The sequence below is a fragment of the Gymnoscopelus microlampas genome, assembly GCF_963454915.1.
Source record: "Gymnoscopelus microlampas genome assembly, chromosome: 16".
Lineage (NCBI taxonomy): Eukaryota > Metazoa > Chordata > Actinopteri > Myctophiformes > Myctophidae > Gymnoscopelus > Gymnoscopelus microlampas.
The window spans coordinates 6,954,489-6,974,562 of record NC_139953.1 but is presented as its reverse complement, the minus strand read 5'-3'; the positions used below and the strand labels follow the sequence as shown (position 1 = coordinate 6,974,562).

The window sequence follows — 20,074 nt, the reverse complement described above, 5'->3', positions numbered from 1 at the left end:
TCATGTATAGTGTTAGGTACAGTACTATATATAATAATAAGTATAATACTCACACAACGCCATCCCGGCGACACTGAACGTGTGTGCGTTGGAAACTCACTACCTTGTTCTTAGGCAGGCGTTTGGGGCGATACTCCACACAGCACTCAGTTGGCGCGACGCTATCTGGGAGAGAGAATGAGACACAGATACTGTACATAGAGCAGGCAGGTTGTGCAAGAAACAAGAAAAATAAATAACAAGAAAAATAGTGAACCAGATGAACCAATAAACTTACTGTCTAATGCCAGGACATCCAGAGTTGAGAACAGCAGCATGCAGACCACTAGAACAACTGGCAACTTCTTCATCCTTAAAGTCATTATTATAATTATAATAATTATTTTTATTGTTATTTTCTGTCAGGGTATAGTCCTACCTGCCAATTTCCCTCTCTCTCTCTCTCTCTCTCTCTCTCTCTCTCTCTCTCTCTCTCTCTCTCTCTCTCTCTCTCTCTCTCTCTCTCTCTCTCTCTCTCTCTCTCTCTTTCTCTCTCTCTCTCTCTGCAGACTAACACCCTTTTAACTTTTAGTCTATGTGCAACGCACATTAAATGCGTGTTGCACATACGTGTCTTTATGGTGGTATAGTGGGCACGCATTAGAGTAGGTGGGTGGAAACTTGTGTGTGTGTGGGGGAGGGGGGGGGCGTAAGTATCTAGAATTAAGGAAACAAACTGAGGTCAGTGTTTAAGGTTTGTGCATCCTGAATGCACTGAGCTGATGCAATGTGCATTTGATCAAATACTGTATCTACTTAGATACTGCACATGCTGTAATTTTCTTTTCTTATTCGTATTACTGTATTATTATTCGTTTTTGTATTATACATATTATCCTAGCTTGTCTTATCTCTGAGAGCTCCACACGTTAAAACCAATGTATGTATTGTACATTTATACTATACTGTAATTGTTCTACATACTTAGTCTTCTTAAAATCCCTGTTCACTGTTTCCTCGTTTCATCCTCCTTCTAAAGAGAGGAGAGGAGAGGAGAGGAGAGGACAAAGGACAGATGGAAGCAACTAAAAATGAATGGATAAAATATAAGAAGTCTAGAGTGATGCTGAAGATGAAAGAAAGTATATCAATATTGATAGACAATAGCTGTTGACACCAGGATGGTCCAGACTTTTGGCTTGAGACAGAACAGCATTATGAGGTACTTTATATTGGTACTCATGCACCGAGAAAGTTTCATGGAAATCCCCTTATTCGATTTTGAGATATGTTGTGGTCTGATAGTGACGCTAGAGGAAAGCACATTGGGCCACTAAAATGATTAGACCAGGGGTCTTGAACGTTTTTCAGGCCAACGACCCTTTCTTCTTCTTCTTTTGTGTGTCATCATCAGATGTCCAGTTCAGTAGTGTACAGCCACGCCCTCGTCTCAGGTCCCACATCGAAGAGGCCGGCCTCCAAGGGTGGTTTATACAGGGGACAGACTGTGATTATGTGCTCAGCGGTCTGCTCCAGCTCCCCACACTCGCATGCTGCTCCGTCCGCCAGGCCCCACTTCCTCATGGATGTTTTGAAGCATCCGACCCCAGTTCGCAGGCGGTTCAGCAGGGTCCATTGCCGGCGTGGCAGTTTCTCTCCTTTAATGCCGCCTCCCGGGTCCTGGATGTAACGGTGGATGCGTGTGGGCCCGGCCAACTCCCACTCCTGCTTCCAGGCTGCCGCCAGCCATGCCTCTGTAGACAGGTCCTCAGGGATGGACCTGAGCAGCTCTTGTACCGCTTTGTTGTACGGGTGGCGGGACTTGAGCCTATCTAGAGGCAACACTGTTGTGGTGGTGTTGTGCTGGTCATGTCTACGGGCTTTCCTTGCCAGGGCGAGGGTAGTAGCCTCTCGTCGGAGGCCGGCCGGGGCAATTTACGCTAGTACTGGCAGGTGGAATACAGGGGTGGGCTTCAGGCAGCCAGTTATGGTCCGAAGAGCGTTGTTTATGGCAACGTCGACCTTCCTGGCATGTGGGCTTCTGCACCAGGCTGGGGCACAGTTCTCAGCTGCAGAGAAGACCAGGGCTTGCGTGGAGATTGGAAGCACCTTGGCAGATGCACCCCAGCTGGTACCGGCGAGACGTCGGATTAGTGAGACCCTTGATGACACTTTGGCTGTCACTTCTTCAAGGTGTTGTTTGAAGGAAAGTGTCCTGTCCAGACGCACACCAAGGTACCGCGGGGCTTGCTGGAACTCCAGGCGCTTGTTGTTGACAAATACTTCCAGTTCCCTTCTTGCTTCGCGGTTGTTGAGGTGGTAAGCAGCTGACACTGTCTTGCCAATGCTGAGCTGTAGTGTGCTGCGCCATTTGCGCAGATAGGCTTCAAGGATACCCATATCCTGGTTCAGGCCGACTTCCATCGCCTCCTTAGCTGAGACCCCTTAGCTGAGAGAGATGAAGCAGGGACCCCCCATCTTGTATAAAATTGTGTTGCAGATTAAACTTTGTCATAGATTTCATGTTAATGTGTATTTTCAGTACTTTTAACGACCTTAGTCTGCTCTTTTTTCCCTCTACACCAAACCTCTTTGTCGAAAATAGCCGATCTACAAGCTCACAACGCCTCGAGCTTGTAGATCTGCTATTTTGGGCCAAAGTTCTCCTCAGAGTAGGGATGCTAGGGTTCAAGTGGTTAATGGAAAACACAAAGATGTGGCCATACAACCTGGCAATCATCAGGTGACCTGATTGCACAGTAAACTTGTTCCGGAGCTTTTCTCTTTACTATTACTTATTTTGTCTTGCACCAGTGACCACTGGGTGTGCTCAACATGGCTCTTTGAATTAGTTTTTAGCCCCACCAAGGTCTGCACCTTTATAATGTGATGTAGATCAACATTAGTTAACGTATAGGCATACAAAGGTATCCCATTACTTACACAAAAGAAAGCTAATGCGTTCAGTACACCACTGAGTTACTATTGAATCAGTATTAATGTGCTCTTAAAATGAAACATTGTATTTTAATTATTGTAAATGGAGAGTCTGTCTGTGCGTAGTTGCAACACTCAAACCACGGCAACAGAAGCAATAACTCAAAACCAGGATGCACACACACACCCCGGCATACCAATATTTGACTATTTCCTTTGACGGAGTAATGGTAGGCCACATTCTCACACACACACACACACACACACACACACACACACACACACACACACACACACACACACACACACACACACACACACACACACACACACACACACACACACACACACACACACACACCAATATGTCTCTACTCTATGCGTTCTGCACTCCCATGCTCGCTCTCTCTCACACACACACACACACACACACACACACACACACACACACACACACACACACTTTTTTTTTACTACATTTATATTTTAAGCCATCTGTAGAGTATGTTAGTACAATATAACACAGTATGTGGTCTCCCTGCTCTTTTATTGATAAATCTAGATCCTACTAGTTGATAAGTGGTACTGTCAGGGGGTCAACATTCTAGTAGTTTGTGGATTGTGATTTACAGATGTTAACGTACATACGGACGGAGAGACAGACAGACAGACAGGTTAAAGAATTAGGAATTAGCTCAGCAACAAATAAATTATACACATTCATAAATGTCTTGCAGATCAACATTATTATAAGTAGGCAGACAAATAAGATATCCCTTTATTTTAAAAATCAGATGCACTTCATTATTATTTTTAACAGCACAGTTACAATTGGTAATGAAATGAAATATTGTTGATGATTCATCGAATCGGTATCAACGTGCTCAATCTAAGCACTTAAAATAAACCTTCGGTAACATTTTATTTGAATGTAAATGAGTGTGTGGGTGTAGATGCAACACTCAAACCACTGCAACGGAGGCAGTAACTCAAAACCATGATGCCCCTGTACACACGCACACACACGCACACACAGACACACAATGTTATGTATCCATGGTTACTAACTTAACACCGCCGAGCTAGCTGTTTCCACATTGACCACAGTTTGTTTCCTTAATTCCAGGTACTACAACGCCCCCCCCCCCCCCCCCCCTTGGGTTTTCACCCACCTACATGTGAGACATGTGACAGATTGGAGGATAAACCAACTTAAAGTTTATTATAGGAAACAGAGCCGCGTCATCAGCGGCATCATTCACACCTATAGGCATAGATTGTACAACTGTGTGGAACTATATTAGAGGGATGGAAAACCGTTCTTAGGGCACTAAGAACACTTTTATTTAACCTATGGGGCGGAATCTGCCAATGCTTTGTCAAATGCAAATGCGTGGATTCGAGTGAAAGATGCCAAGACCATGAATCCATGCATTTGCATTGAAAAAGTATTGGCAGATTCCGCCCCATAGGTGAAATAAAAGTGCAAATACAATTCAGAGGCAAATATTGTACTTTTACTCCACTACAATTATTTGAAAACTTTTGTTACCAGTTACTTGTAGATCTGCTATATTCAAAAATCCCCATCCCAATATGAGCTGAATAAATGGTACACAAATTGGGAGCTTCTTGAAGTGCTGTGCTTGTGTCAGCATCTCCGCTGATCTCATTTTAATTTTAAATCATTTTTTATTACAGAAAAGGATTGGGTTACAGCGTAGAAAAATGTGAATGTATATATATATTTTTTTCTGTATCCCCCCTTTTCTCTTTTCTTTTTTCTCCCCATAACCCCCCACCCCAGAGGACTATGACCATACTGTCAACCAGACAAACAATGCATTATATCAAAGGCTAAGTAAAGGGAACACAAATAGAAAATGCATCCAAATAAAACATAAAGAAATAAAAAGATTAAAAAAAGCATATAGGCTACCCTTGTGAGTGGTAGGTGTCTTCTTGGGCTTTTGTGAACACCCCAGACTGATGACTGATATTGTGCTTCTAATGCGTGACTAGACTAGTGTTTTTTCAAGCATATGGTGCATCTGTTCAGTGCATTCAGGATGCACGCACGGGGTTACGAGAGAGGTATTAACATAACCCCTGTCAGCTTTCCGTTCTCAAAATGAACCACAGTTCATTTCCTTAATTCTAGGTACCTAGGCATGTACGTAAGTGCAATGCACACACATTTGCTCATTTGGTGGTGGAGAGTGCTCTCTATAACAGGGGTCTTGAGAGAGAGAGAGAGAGAGAGAGAGAGAGAGAGAGAGAGAGAGAGAGAGAGAGAGAGAGAGAGAGAGAGAGAGAGAGAGAGAGAGAGAGAGAGAGAGAGAGAGAGAGAGAGAGAGAGAGAGAGAGAGAGAGAGAGAGAGAGAGAGAGAGAGAGAGAGAGAGAGAGAGAGAGAGAGAGAGAGCTTATATGGACATAAATGTGTAGTGAGACTGGGGTCAAAAGTAACACAGGGCAAATGTAACACACTCAATGATTCTAATCAGAAATAGACTAGAGGGATGAGACTTCTTCTGCACATGGTCAGTAGGGTCCTCTCTCTGCCTATGGAAGGGTAGAATGATCATTTAATCTCTGCAGAAGTTTTCAACAAAAACATAAATTGTGAGGTGTTAAGGTCCTTACATACCGGCGAATATAGTGAATATACGCAAAATTCGGACTCGTTCCGAATAATTAAAAGACGCTTTTTCGCTTCGCTTTTTCGCTCCATGTACGGAGCCATTGACTTTATAAGGTTTTTAAAAAAAACGCATTATTCGCACGAAAAAATCGCCCCGGTGTGTAAGGACCTTAAAAGTGTTTTTTTTGTATTTATAGTATTTTCCTTATACTGTCGTAGGTTTAGATGACAGCTAATTTAAACTTAGATGAATTGTATCTCTATGTTATTGGTCACAGATTAATGTCAGCAGCTAATAGGTGTTTCTAGCTAGGATATGGGATTCATGGCTGCCCGAGGGGGGGGGGGGGGGGGGGGCACAGTGATTGTGTTACACAATTGTTTTTGTCTGGGATTACATACTTTTATGTAAAATGAACATATTTCACTACATTTCAAAGTAAAAATCACACCCTGTGTGAAGGTAGCGGCGCCTTTGATACATTTTGTCATCGATATGTGTTTATAATGTGTTTATAGCCATGTGTCACATGAAGCTTGACCAATCCCTTTGTTGACGGGTCTGACCAATCAGAACGTTGACGGGTCTGACCAATCAGAACGCTCTGAGCGGCTAGCGCCGCTAAAAATACATTTAAATTAAAAATAGACATACCTTCGAAAAAAACTAAATTGAAAAAAATTAAATCTATTAATTAAAGTATAGGCGAGATATAGCGTGTTTCAATGACTTTTTTTTCACAGTTTTACAATTGCCCCCAACCACTGTTACTAACACTCTGACTTATTGCATTCAAAGTAATGTTAGTCTTGTCCTTCCCTTGCCCATCTTATAAATGGTATTATTAATTATGGCACACATATAGGTTTGTTATATCAAAAGATGACTAGTATATTCCAAGTAGTCTGTGAATTATGAAGGAACATTTTAATAGTGTTACTTTTGACCCCAGTTGCCCCCTATGAAAAAAAGAAATATTCTTCTTGTGTGTGTGTGTGTGTGTGTGTGTGTGTGTGTGTGTGTGTGTGTGTGTGTGTGTGTGTGTGTGTGTGTGTGTGTGTGTGTGCCTGCACACTTGCGTGTGTGTGTGTGGTTAACAACCCTGGCTCTTTCCTTGAATATGCATGATTGTGTATAAAGGTGTGAATTCTGTATAATTCTCATCATTCCGGTTATTTCGTCGCCTGAATGACTGCTGCCCTGTTGCACAACACTCATCATGATGTCTCGGTCCCGTACACCGAGTGCCGCGCTACGAGCTTGTATATCTGCTATTTTCGAAAAATCGTGAAAATGTGTGCAAATCTTTGAATATATATTGTTTCAAAGAGAACATTTTTAACTCAAATCTTTGCTTCTGGGGTCCCTGGAACACAATAGTTTGAGATGGGGGTCGACGGCCAAATACATATAATTCTGGGGGTCCTTGACATGAAAAAGTTTGAGAACCACTGCCATAGTAACATACGTTTTTCAAAAAAAAGAGGATTTAGGAGACATTTTGTAGAATTGGCCTCAGGTCTTAATGGGTTAAGTAAATCTGTGGCTGATCTCTCAAATCACTACATACTGTATATCAGCACCACATGCATTGTGTGTGCCATGTCTCAGTCCCGTAGAGCAGAGCCACGAACAGCCGCCATACTAATACTATTTACATTTGAAGGAAAATGATGTAGCTTAGCAACCAACTGCTCCTAATAGTTAGTAATGTGAACTGTGTCCTCTTTATTCACCCATCCTATATGCAAATGTACAGTGACAAAATATAGTAAATTATTATAATTATCCCAACCATATCGTTTATTACACAACATGGGCTAGACTGATTGCAGTCTTATTATCTATCCTTATTATTACATGTGTATCTTGTTTGTATTTCATATGTCATGTATTACAGGAATTCATATAATAGAGTATGATTATGTATGTTAATGGTTTCTTATTTCCACTATGACCCACACACACACACACACACACACACACACACACACACACACACACACACACACACACACACACACACACACACACACACACACACACACACACACACACACACAGCCGCAAAGAGGGTTGTTCTGATGTTCTCTCCAGGCTTGCATGACACATCCTGTCACCACAGTCGCAGGGGTTTCATATTCTCACCATAGTTTCTGATGGTGTGGCACCTACGAAGTCAGCTGTCTAGAGTGTTGAATGCATCCATGCATACATACATACAGTGGTGGAAAAAGTACTCACATTTTGTACTTAAGTAAAAGCATCAACACTGCAATGTAGAAATACTCAAAATGTGCTTGAGTAAAAGTACAAAAGTGTTTGCATTAAAATAACCTTAAGTACTGAAAGTAAAAGTACTCATTTTGCAGAATGTTTCCAAATGTATGAAAATGCTTTGAAAACAGCAGATCTAGAAGCTAACAACGCATCGCATAGCGACGCATTGTGAGCTTGTATTATTATTTTCAAATAGCCTATATGCATAGGACTGAAGTGGTTAATGTATGTTTTGTAATGATAATCAAAATCTACAAAGTAACTAGTAACTAATGTTTTCAAATAATTGTTGTGGAGTAAAAGTACAACATTTGCCTCTGGGATGTAGTGGAGTAGAAGTAAAAGTACTGAAAATTGGAAGTACTCCGGTAAGTAAAAGTACCATAAAATCTTACTTAAGTAGGCTACAGCACTTGAGTAAATGTACTTAGTTACTTTACACCATATGGACATCCGGTGCACTGGTCAGAATGCATTTGACACGTCATGGTATTCATTTAACCCACTTTATAGACTTCAGTGGAAGCAATGCACAGGGTACCTAACCACAATAGGAAACGGACTCAATTTGTGAACCTGGTGGTTCTGCAAACAGAAATTAAAGCACTGTAACACTATAATATTTGAACACAACAACAGGCAGCAATTAAGGCCATGAGAAAGCTCTGTGAATATTCTGAAATTGACCTAATTACAGAGTGAGGTCAATTACTAATCCCTACGGTACGGCACCGTTACAATGGCAAAGAGGGCCCTCTAGTGGTGAACAATCTACCATAGATCTAGCCCTGCCACTTTCCAAGATGGTCTCTAAATTACCCCATTGCCCCATTTTTATAAACTCTAAGCAAAACAACGACTAAGAAGACGTAATACAGGCATTAGTTCACACAAAAGACTTATTTTCTATTGATTACACACCCCGTAAATGAGATTTTTTTGTTTTTGTCGCATTCCTGAGTCAATAATTTGATGACCAGCGGAGACTCAATGGAGACTCTTTCTCTGTCGGTCATCAAATTATTGGCTTAGGAATGCATTAAAAACAAAAAAAAAAATCCATGAATTCAAGGCTCCATGGAGTAAGTAGGCCTAATCAATAGAAAGAAAATGGGGGTGTACTATGCCTTTAATACATATGCCAATACAATTAGTAAGAGAGATTGTGGGAGAAATTGGTCGTGTACTAGAATTCCAGAATTGTTCAAGACTGTATGGGTTAAGAAGAGCAGAGGAGAGAGAAAACAGGAGCAGAGCATCCATAGTACTCATAAATATGAGTGAGTGAGTGTGTGAGTGTCCTATTGCCATCTTTAAGTATTTAGAATACATACAGTATGGGAATTAGACTGTGGAGCTATCAGAGATACAGTGGTGTATCATTCTGCATAATGAGTACTTTCTACTTTTGGTACTTTAAGTACATTTTTATACTAATACTTTAGTACTTTTACTCAAGTCAAATTTGAATTCCGGACTGTTACTTGTAACTTATTTATATATATTTTTTAATGTATCTATTTATCTATAACGTATCTACTTCCACATTGTAGTATTAATACTTTTACTTAAGTAAAACATGTGAGTACTTTTTTTCCACCACTGATTATGAGTAGTATACTGTCGCTGAGTAGATATGAACAATTGCATTCCGTGTATTAACACCTCTCTGTTCTCACGACAAACACTGACCACAGTTTGTTTCCTTTATTGTTGTAACACCACCCCCTCCCTGCCACAGGTGGTTTCCATGCACCCATCTACACTAAGACATTTAGCTTGCAGACCCCTGTGAGAGAGAGAAACAGATAGTTACAACTTGACACGCAAACAGACCAACAACAATAATAATAATAATCATAATATTGCTGAGGATGAAGAAGACACCAGTTATTCTAGTGGTCTGCATGCTGCTGTTCTCATCTCTGGATGTCCTGGCCCAACAGCGTAAGTCCACTGAATCGTCTGGTTTTAAAGGAATAGTACACCCCCAAAAGGATGATTCATGTGTGGGTGTGGGGGTGACTAATCAATAGGAAAAAAAGTCATTTTGGGGGTGAACTATCCCTTTAATCATGACATTTTTTTTTTGTGATGATCATATTTGTTTTGTTATTGTCAGTGGTAGAAAATGTACTCGTATGTTCTAATTAAGTTAAAGTATCAATACTGCAATGTATAGAAATACTCTGTTACTCTGTTTTAAGTAAAAGGCCTGTGTTCAAAATGTTACTTGAGTAAAGGTGCAAAAGTATTGGCATCAAAATATATTTAAAGTACCAAAAGTAAAAGTACTAAAATGTTTGAAAATAGCAGATCTACAAGCTCACAACGCGTCGCATCGCGGCGCGTTGTGAGCTTGTAGATCGGCTATTTTCAAATAGCCTATGTGTAAAATAGGGCTAAAGTGGTTAATGTATGTTTTATCATATAATAATTTATATTTGCAAACTAACTAGTAACTAAAATTTTCAAATAATTGTAGTGGAGTAGAAGTAAAAGTATTGAACATTGGAAATACTCCATTTAAGTGAAAGTACCTAAAAATTTTACTTAAGTACAGTACTTGAGTAAATGTACTTTCCACCACTGGTTATTATTCTTCTTGTTATTATTTGTGTCTCTGTGTCTCGTTCTCACTCTGTTTCTCTCTTCCAGACGCGGGCGCTGGTCCAGCTGAGTGCTGCTTCAAGTTTTACTCCAAACGCCTACCTATGAACAACGTGAGGACAATCCAACGCACGCACACGTATTGTGCCAAGAATGCTGTTGTGTGAGTATTAGGTTTTTATCAGTTGTGGACAATATTTACTCCCGGTCAAATATGACTCAACTTCAAGTGAAAGTTGTTCAGTCAATCTTTGTTCTTAAAGAACTTGAGTACTTGCTTTTAAACATTTTACAAGTATTCAAAAGTACAAAGCATATTTTATTTTTAATTTCAATGCATTGCGGTAATAAAATATAGACACCCCCCAACTTTTACAAAAAAGATTTTCAGGAAATGTTCATAAAATATCATTAACAGTGAAAATAGTATTGCTATTTTCACTATATTTGTAATAGGGCTTAAGTGCTTAATTCATAATGTAAATTTCCCCTCCTAGAAATGTAGTGGTGTTAAAGGTACAATATTCAAAGATGCAGTGTGTAACTTTGTTTTAATGAATATAATGCAATTTTGTCCAATCTGTATGGTAGAGTGTAAATACAATATAACTACTATTGGGGTGGCTGTATTTTGTCTCCCTGCTCTTCTATTCTATTGAAACATTTAGATCATGTCAAAGGTCATGTCTCACCTAGACACAGGATCTGACTCGAATTTTTACCTAATGGTCAAGATTCAGTTCAGTTCACTGTGCATGTTCAAATCATATATACTTTATTATATCCAACCATTTTCCAAAACGTAATGTATTCTTTATTATTTTACATTTTGGAAAAAGAAATGTGCCGGTGCTCAGAAACACCTGGTGCCCACTGGACCTGTATTCATTCAGAATAGTGTTTACACACAAGAGTCAAGATATCAAGATGTCAAACGCTGTCAAACAGGCCATGGCATATTGTGATTGTTTCACAGCTATGAACCCCCTTAGCTGTGATATTATTACAATATAAATATGGATAATGAAATGGATAATAATAGCAATATGAAAACAGTTTTTAATACAGATTTAAAGAATAATTGGTACAAAAACATAGGCTCTCTCGACTGCCTGTTGAAACAAGAAAGGCAGCTGGTATTTACTTTTTTGTAAATTTCAACTTTGTTAGTCATTTCTGCAGCTCTGCCTGTACTTTTCACATTATAGAGACATGTGCTGCTCTGTCCACTCCTCCATAGTTAGGACTCCATGAAGGTTGAAGTTAACTTTGGTTAATTAAATTAACCTTGTGACGTTTCTATAGTCACAGTATGGAGCAGGCAGGTTCTGGAGAACAGCTCATCTGCTTGACTTCACACTCCGAATTGCACTTCTTTGGGTCCTCAGCAATACGCCCACCTAGCGATGTCACAAACCAGATTATATAAATTAGATGTGATTTGAGCTACCCATAGTTCAGATGACATGCTTAAAAGAGACCGCTAATAAAATCATTTCAAAAGTGCACCGAACAATTACCATACTTTTAGGCCCAAAAACAACCCGAAAAGGTGTCACCGCGTTAATGTCATCAAAGTCACACATCCAACAAGCTTTGAACTGAGCAGACTGGACCTTCCGTTCCAGAGATAATGGCCAAAACATCTTGATAACGGCACATTTTTTCTGTTTTGGCCATTGTCGCCCGTTCACTTTGAGCTTCATCCAGCGCTTCCATTGCCATTTCAGTCGGCCTTACCGTTAGGCTGTTAGGAGCAGTTGAAATGTATTTTTTTGGGGGTAATAGATTTAAAAAAATATATAATTCTAGTCTGGAGAGGGCACTTTTTACCGACGGGTAAAAGGGCAGGGGCTCGAGCCCCCTTTCATGTCTACGTGTGCACGTGCCTGCCGGCAGGGCCGGCCCTAGGATTTTCGTGGCCCTAAGCAAGATTTTTTTGGTGCCCCCCCCCCCCAAACACCCCCATTATAAAATCATTATGTCATTTTTTATTGCATACTAAAATAATAACGCTAGTTGTTGGATAGGAGATACATGACATAATTACAATATGAAAGTAAAAAGAAAAAAACGTAACGATGAAAACCTTCTCTCTATCTCTCTCTCTGTTCTAGGTTCACAACGAAGAAAGGTGCCAAGTTCTGTGTCAACCCGACCCAGAACTGGGTCCAGAATGTCATCGCTGTCGTGCAGTCCAGGCCAAAGAACCCATAAATCTCTGTCTACCAGCCTTCAGCATGGCAGGGATCACAAGTAGATACCCTGAAGAAGGCCGCTTGTCGGTCCGAAACGTTGGTTTCCCTGTGATTATTATTAAAAAAGTTGGCATCGGCAGCTACGAGTGTGCGGCTCTACTTCTTTTTCTTCATTCAGTGTTTTTGCCGTGAACGGCCCAATCTCAATGGGCTTTTTACACAAAAAGTATACATGGCTATGGCCGTTTTTAGCCCAAGGAGTGGTTTTGGTGCAAAACAAATGATTGCAATGGATTCAGAATCATAAAAACACCCTAGTTTGACCCCTCACATGCTACTTAAAACAGAATTAAATTTGGATTTAAAAAAAAAAAAATTTTTAACCAAGGTTATGGTGGGTACTCCAACTTTAAGGAGCTGTCAGAAATTCTCCTAGGGATACTGAATTTCAATAAAGTTGTGATGTGTTACTAGACACCTTTGCAAACACATTGGTGAAGATTTTTTTTGGTAAGGAATTTATTCCAAGATTGGAAAATATTCTGCTAATATCCCCTGACTAAAGCCAAATGTGAGGGTTCTATGGGATTCAGGGCTGTCTAATACCTGCTACAAAGCAGTTCCAGACAACCAGGTGGTTTTGGTGCTTTGATATGAACACTGACCTGTTCTGACCCTGCCCCTAATTACCTTTGCCCAGGTGTAAGCAGTTCCCTGATTACCTTTCCCCTATAAAACCTGACTTTGGCCCTCTTTTTCCTGCCCTGGCGTCTTGTGTGCACTGGCTTGTCTGAGCAAGATATACACAACTGTTTTATAGCTTTTTGAGTTTAGGCCACTGGTGTTTATTTCAGTTGTTTATATGTTGGTAAGCTTCTTTTAATAAGAAACCTAATTGGTCTGTAATGGTTACCTTTGGTCCAGTAATGTTTTAATTCGGTGCCTAATTGCAAATAAATATTGTTTTGTCATCTTCAGAACCACATCTCTGCTCCATTTCTTTAAAATAAGAATCTTTGCAGTAATTTAGTGTAGTTACCATAGCCCTCTCTAATTCGTTCGGCGTAGTCGGATTAACTGAGCTGTTCTCACTCTCACGCATGCCCATCATCACAGTCATTGAATGTGAGCTTTTGACGACAATTTACGACCATATTCACAAATATATTTCCTGTAATTGAAATGCAGAAGTCCAAAATTTAGGCCAACTGCTCAGCATGTCTATACAGAACAGACCAAATATAGAGCCAAAGGTCAAGTTTACAAAGTATTGAGTATTTACAGTAAGTGGCTTACTGTAACTTGTCACTCGTCTGTTCTGTACTTTATGTGCAGGGGGGGGGGGGGGGGCATGCCTCTGCTTTTGATATCCCCATCTGATCATTCATTTTATCATATTTATAATACAAATACTCATCTGCTCTGTGCATTCAGGATGCACGCACAGGGTTACGATATAACTCCTGTCAGCTTTCCGTTCTCAAAATGAACCACAGTTCATTTCCTTAATTCTAGGTACCTAGGTACCCAGGCATATGTACGTAAGTGCAATGCAATGCTCACAATGCGTCGCATTGTGAGCTTGTAGATCTGCTGTTTTCAAAAGATTTTTATACATTTGAAAACTTGTGAAATGGGACATTCTGCATAATGAGTGCTTTCTACTTTTACTTTTACTCAAGTAAAATTTGAATTCCGGACTTTTACTCGTAACGGATCTATATCCACATTGCAGTATTGATACTTTTAATTAAGTAAAACATGTGAGTTCTTTTTTTTTCCCACCACTGAGCATGAGTAGTATACTGTCGCTGAGTAGATACGTATGAACAATTGCATTCAGGATGCACACACATTGTTACCCTGCGTACTGCCTATACGTGTATTAACGCCTCTCTGTTCTCACGACAAAAACTGGCCACAGTTTGTTTCCTTTATTGTACTGAACACCACGCCTTAACGCCACATGTTTCCACCCACCTACACTACCACTCTTAAGACATATAGCCTGCTGCATGTGAGAGAGAGAAACAGATAGTTACAACTTGACACGTAAACAGACCAACAACAACAATAATAATCATAATATTACTGAGGATGAAGAAGACACCAGTTATTCTAGTGGTCTGCATGCTGCTGTTCTCATCTCTGGATGTCCTGGCCCAACGGCGTAAGTCCACTGGATCGTCTGGTTTTAAAGGGATAGTTCACCCCCAAAAGGACTTTTTTTCTGTCGATTAGTCACCCCATTTCTTTTTGTTTTTGTCTCATTCCTAAGCCAATGATTTGATGACCGGTAGGCAGCGGCGGTAGGAGACACAAAGATGACTCTTTGTGTCTCCTACCGGAACCACTAACTACCGATCCGCTGGCCATCAAATTATTGGCTTAGGAATGTGACAAAAAAAAATCCATGAATTCATGTCTCCTTGGGGTGACTAAAAAAAAGTCATTTTGGGGGTGAACTATCCCTTTAATCATGACAATTTTTTTTGTGATCATATTTGTGTACTGCAATGTATAGAAATACTGATACTCTGTTTTAAGTAAAAGGCCTGTGTTCAAAATGTTACTTGAGTAAAGGTGCAAAAGTATTGGCATCAAAATATACTTAAAGTACCAAAAGTAAATGTACTAAAATGCTTGAAAATAGCAGCTTTACAAGCTCACAACGCGCAGCGATGCAACGCGTTGTGAGCTTGTAGATCGGCTATTTTCAAATAGCCTATGTATAAAATAGGGCTAAAGTGGTTAATGTAAGTTTTAACATATAATAATTTATATTTGCAAACTAACTAGTAACTAAAGTTTTCAATTGTGGTGGAGTAAAAGTACAATATTTGCCTCTTAGATGTAGTGGAGTAGAAGTAAAAGTATTGAACATTGGAAATACTACATTTAGTTAAAAATACCTAAAAATTGTACTTAAGCACAGTACTTGAGTAAATGTACTTTCCATAACTGGTTATTATTATTCTTTTTATTCCACTTTGTGTCTCTATGTTTCGTTCTCACTCTGTTTCTCTCTTCCAGACGCGGGCGCTGGTCCAGCTGAGTGCTGCTTCAAGTTTTACCCGAATCGCCTGCCTATGAACAAAGTGGTGACATTCCAACGCACGCACACTTATTGTGCCAAGAATGCTGCTGTGTGAGTATTAGGTTTTTATCAGTTGTGGTGGACAAAACATACTCCCGGTCAAATATGACTCAACTACAAGTGAAAGTCAAACTTTGTACTTAAAGTACTTGAGTACTTGCTTTTAAACATGCTTAAGTATTCAAACATTTTCTTTTTAATTTCAATGCATTGCTGTATTAAAATATAGACACCCCCGAACTTAAAAAAAAGATTTTCAGGAAATGTTCATAGAATATCATTAACAGTGAAAATAGTATTGCTATTTTCATTATATTTGTAATAGGGAGGTTTCCTGTTAGTAAACATGAGAGGAATATGACCGCGCAGCTGCGGGGGGAAGCCTATGGGTGCGTTTGGAAATTACGCACCGGAGCACACTCGCCTATTAGTTTGTATTGGCCAGTGCGCTCACTGCCGCTCAGGGCTGTATTTTCGAACGCGCCTTTCCCCCACTGACCCCCAGGCATGCGCAGATTGCGCATTCTGCTCTGTGATGACGTCGCGCGGAAATCCGTCTATAGGGCTTAAGTTGCTTAATTCATAATGTAATTTTTCCCTTCCTAGAAATGTAGTGGTGTCAAGGGTACAATATTAATATTTTTACTCAAACTGGCGGCACTGTGTAACTTTGTTTTAATGAATATAATGTACTTTTGTCCAATGTATGGTAGAGTATGTTAATACAAACTTACACAATTGGGGTGGCTGTATTTTGTCTCCCTGCTCTTCTATTGCGACATTCAGATCGTGTCAAAGGGTGATGTCTCACCTAGACACAGGATCTGACTCGAATTTTGAACTAATGGTCAAGATTTTGTTTATCCGCAGAGCAAGCAGGCAGGCTATATTAGCTCTTAATTACATTTATGGCCCAATACTTCTACAATTCCTACAAATTGCTGCAAAACCTGTGATATCCAGTAATTTTGTGGATAAACAACAATTTGAAGGGTACATTTAGGTCTGATAATGATGTACCGTGCATGTTCAAATCATATATACTTTATATTATATCCAACCATTTTCCAAAGCATATATTTATTCTTAATTTTTTTGCATTTTGGAAAGAGAAATGCGCTGTTGCTCAGAAACACCTGGTGCCCACTGGACCTGCATTCATTCAGAAATTGAATTAAATTAACCGTTTGACGTTTCTATAGTCACAGTATGGAGCAGTAAACAGCTCATCTGCTTGATGACATGCTTAAGACCAGGAAATCATAATTTGTGTCATTTTAAGATTTATTTTTCTATTGAAAAATACCAGATATACAAGCTCATAGTGCTATGATTTGCATAATTTCTGCAAATATTGGATAAAAAAAAAATGTAAGCAAACAATTTAAAATATTTAGTTCCAGTGACCCCCAGAAGCAAAGCTTTGAGTTACAAATGTCTGCAAAAAATACTAATCAAATATTTGCGCAAATGTTCGTGATTTAAAAAAAATAGCAGATCTCCAAGTTTGTATATCTGCTATTTTTGAATAGCAAAAAAATCTAAAAATGACACACAGATGTGTTCCCGGTGTTAATGAGTTAAAAGAGACGGCTAATAAAATCATCTATCCATCATGATCAATAATACTGCAGTGTGTTGTGATCCGGTGAGGAATGATGAAAAAAATGTAAAATTAAACAACTTAGTGATGAAAATCTCTCTATCTCTCTGTCTGTTCTAGGAAAACACCCCCATTATAAAATCATTATGTCATTGTTTATTGCATACTAAAATAGTAACGCTAGTTGTTGGATAGGAGATACAATATGAAAGTAAAAAGAAAAAAAACGTAACGATGAAAACCTTCTCTCTATCGCTCTGTCTATTCTAGGTTCACAATGAAGAAAGGTGCCAAGTTCTGTGTCAACCCAACCGAGAACTGGGTCCAGGATGTCATCGCAGGCGTGCAGGCCAGACCAAAGAGCCCATAAGTGTCTGTCTCCCAGCCTTCAGCATGGCAGGGATAACAAGCCAAATGTGAGGGTTCTATGGGATTCAGGTCTGTCTAATACCTGCTACAAAGCAGTTCCAGACAACCAGGTGGTTTTGTGACAATGCTTTGAGTTGAACACCAAGCTTTGCTTTAAACAAAAAAAATATTATTTTTTTTAAATGTCACCCAGTTAACTAGTGGTAACTAGTTAAAGCGGCACTATGTACTGTAACTTTTTTAAATGAATACAATTTAATTTTGTCCATTCTGTATGGTAGAGTATGTAAACACAATATAACATATACAATCGGGGTGGTTGTAGTTTGTCTCCCTGCTCTTCTATTGAGACATTTAGATGGTGTCAAAGGTCATGTCTAACCTAGACACAGGATCTGACATACATTTTGACCTGAAGGTCAAGATTCAATGTATCCCCTGAGCAAGCAGGCGGACTCTATTAGCTCAATGGTCAAAATGTCAGCCCACACATCAGGAAACCGAGTTCAAATCTGGGTTAGAAGAGGAAAGTTACATAGTGCTTTAATGTCCCATTTCTCTAGTTTATTTCAGTGTTGTCTTAACACGCTGATAGCACTGTGATGATTCACATCATCTTCAAACTCATCCCACCATTCAGTGACCCCTTGTGTCCTGTGGGTGGGGGCTTTGTCATCCTGGAAGACACCGCTCCCATCAGCAACCCATTACAGACTGACCAGTGCCATCTATTAGAGAGTTACGCCAACTCCGTTCACTTCTTCGGGCCAGGTCTTCTACATACACATACATTGGCGAATAGTGACAAATCCCTAAACCGGAAGTTCATGGAATGCATTGAAGTCAACGGCTCCTTGTATCCTTGTTCCACTATTTCCAGCTACATGAACCACGTGACCGACGCTGTTTCTGACCCCTCATTGGCGCAACTCTCTAATAGAAGGCTTTGAGACTGACCTGTTCTGACCCTGCCCCTAATTACCTTTGCCCAGGTGTAATCAGTTCCCTGATTACCTTTCCCCTATAAAAGCTGACTTTAGGCCCTCTTTTTACTGCTTTGCCGTCTTGTGTGCACTGGCTTGTCTGAGCATGATATACTGTACGCAACTGTGTTTTAGCTTTTTGAGATTAGGCCACTGGTGTTTATTTCAGTTGTGTACATGTTGGTAAGCTACTTTTAATAATAAACTTTAATTGGTCTGTGCCTTTGGCCCAGTAACGTTTTAATTCATGCCTAATTTCAAATAGATATTGTTTTGTCATCTTCAGAACCACATCTCTGCTCCTTTTCTTTAAAATAGGAATATGTGCTGTAATTCAGTGTGGTTACCATAGCCATCTCTAATTGGCCTAGTCGGATTAACTGAGCTATTCTCATTCTCACGCATGATCATCATCACAATCATTGAATGTGAGCTTTTGACGTCAATTTACGACCATATTCACTCATGTCTTTCCTGTAATTGAAATGCAGAAGTCTCTTAAGTCACTGTTCCTATTAAAACACTGTGATGTCTTTGAGATTGAAGCTCCAGCCACCCGTGCCCCAATAATGAACAATCTTTCATTTCATTTTGTCTTTTTTTCCCCACGTTAATCTAAAATTGAGTTCAACTGCTCAGCATTTCTATACTGTCCGTGTTATAGGATCTTTGTTTAATTGTTAATCATGTAGTCCACCTGTATGGAAGCACATGTCTTATGTTACCCCACTCATTTATTCAGGTTTTACACCTTATCATGGGGAGAACAACCAAAAATGACCGATACGTTGTAGATCGCCTACTTTGGGCTAAGAGATTTGGTGTACAGGGAAAAAGAGCAGACCAAGTATAGAGCCAAAGATCAAGTTTACTAAGTATTGAGTATTTAAGAGGTTAACTTGTCACTCCTCTGTACTGTACTTTATGTGCAACAGACCAGATTTGCTGGGGGGATATCAAAAGCCTCTGCTTTTGATATCCCCCATCTGATCACTCATCTTTGATCATATTTATAATACAAATAAGCATCCGCTCAGTGCATTCAGGATGCACGCATAGGGTTACGATAGAGGTATTAATATAACTCCTGTCAGCTTTCCGTTCTCAAAATGAACCACAGTTCATTTCCTTAATTCTAGGTACCTAGGCATATAAGTGCAATGCACACGCATTCACTCATTTGGTGGTGCAGAGTGCTCTCTAACATTTCTCATCATAGGATAAAGATGATCACTCAGAATGACTTTGTATTGATTTATAGTGACCAAGTGTCCACCTGATAAAGAGGCATGTGGATGCATGCCAGGAATTGGAAAATGACCCCCACTGCATAACAAAGCCACCTTCCCTCACTGAAGGGCTCAAGCATTCAGGC

General features: G+C 39.8%; 3 protein-coding genes across 6 annotated transcripts in view; 2 read left to right on the top strand and 1 right to left on the bottom strand.

The window, feature by feature from the left end:
• The window catches only part of LOC311062531 (C-C motif chemokine 4-like), a 405,685-nt gene that overhangs the window by 223,543 nt on the left and 162,068 nt on the right, over window positions 1-20,074 (bottom strand). Inside the window, exons 1-2 of one of the 4 annotated variants that reach the window (XM_084081644.1) lie at window positions 278-437; window positions 54-165 (exon numbers count right to left, since the gene is read on the bottom strand). The exons of 1 other annotated variant lie outside the window; for it this stretch is intronic. In XM_084081644.1, coding sequence (XP_083937770.1) covers window positions 54-165; window positions 278-362 — 197 coding nt within the window. In that variant the 5' untranslated portion in view covers window positions 363-437. Of the gene's footprint in view, window positions 1-53; window positions 166-277; window positions 438-20,074 lie in introns of those variants that run through there. 2 more of the 4 variants (XM_084081643.1, XM_084081641.1) reach the window with 2 other exon arrangements.
• Window positions 9,599-12,786, top strand: LOC311062727 (C-C motif chemokine 26-like). The gene is made up of 3 exons (XM_084081942.1): window positions 9,599-9,786; window positions 10,498-10,612; window positions 12,567-12,786. The coding sequence occupies exons 1-3, from the start codon at window positions 9,714-9,716 to the stop codon at window positions 12,664-12,666; spliced, it is 288 nt and encodes a 95-aa protein (XP_083938068.1). The 5' UTR covers window positions 9,599-9,713; the 3' UTR covers window positions 12,667-12,786.
• LOC311062728 (C-C motif chemokine 4-like) lies at window positions 14,668-18,434 on the top strand. The gene is made up of 3 exons (XM_084081943.1): window positions 14,668-14,817; window positions 15,681-15,795; window positions 17,618-18,434. Exons 1-3 carry the CDS (start codon window positions 14,745-14,747, stop codon window positions 17,715-17,717), a joined length of 288 nt encoding a protein of 95 aa, XP_083938069.1. The 5' UTR covers window positions 14,668-14,744; the 3' UTR covers window positions 17,718-18,434.

Coding starts and splice junctions, on each gene's coding strand:
- LOC311062728 (XM_084081943.1), top strand. CDS start 14,745: ATGAAGAAGACACCAGTTATTCTAGTGGTCTGCATGCTGCTGTTCTCA. Junction 14,818..15,680: donor GGATGTCCTGGCCCAACGGC/GTAAGTCCACTG, acceptor TCTCTCTTCCAG/ACGCGGGCGCTGGTCCAGCT. Junction 15,796..17,617: donor TGTGCCAAGAATGCTGCTGT/GTGAGTATTAGG, acceptor TGTCTATTCTAG/GTTCACAATGAAGAAAGGTG.
- LOC311062727 (XM_084081942.1), top strand. CDS start 9,714: ATGAAGAAGACACCAGTTATTCTAGTGGTCTGCATGCTGCTGTTCTCA. Junction 9,787..10,497: donor GGATGTCCTGGCCCAACAGC/GTAAGTCCACTG, acceptor TCTCTCTTCCAG/ACGCGGGCGCTGGTCCAGCT. Junction 10,613..12,566: donor TGTGCCAAGAATGCTGTTGT/GTGAGTATTAGG, acceptor TCTCTGTTCTAG/GTTCACAACGAAGAAAGGTG.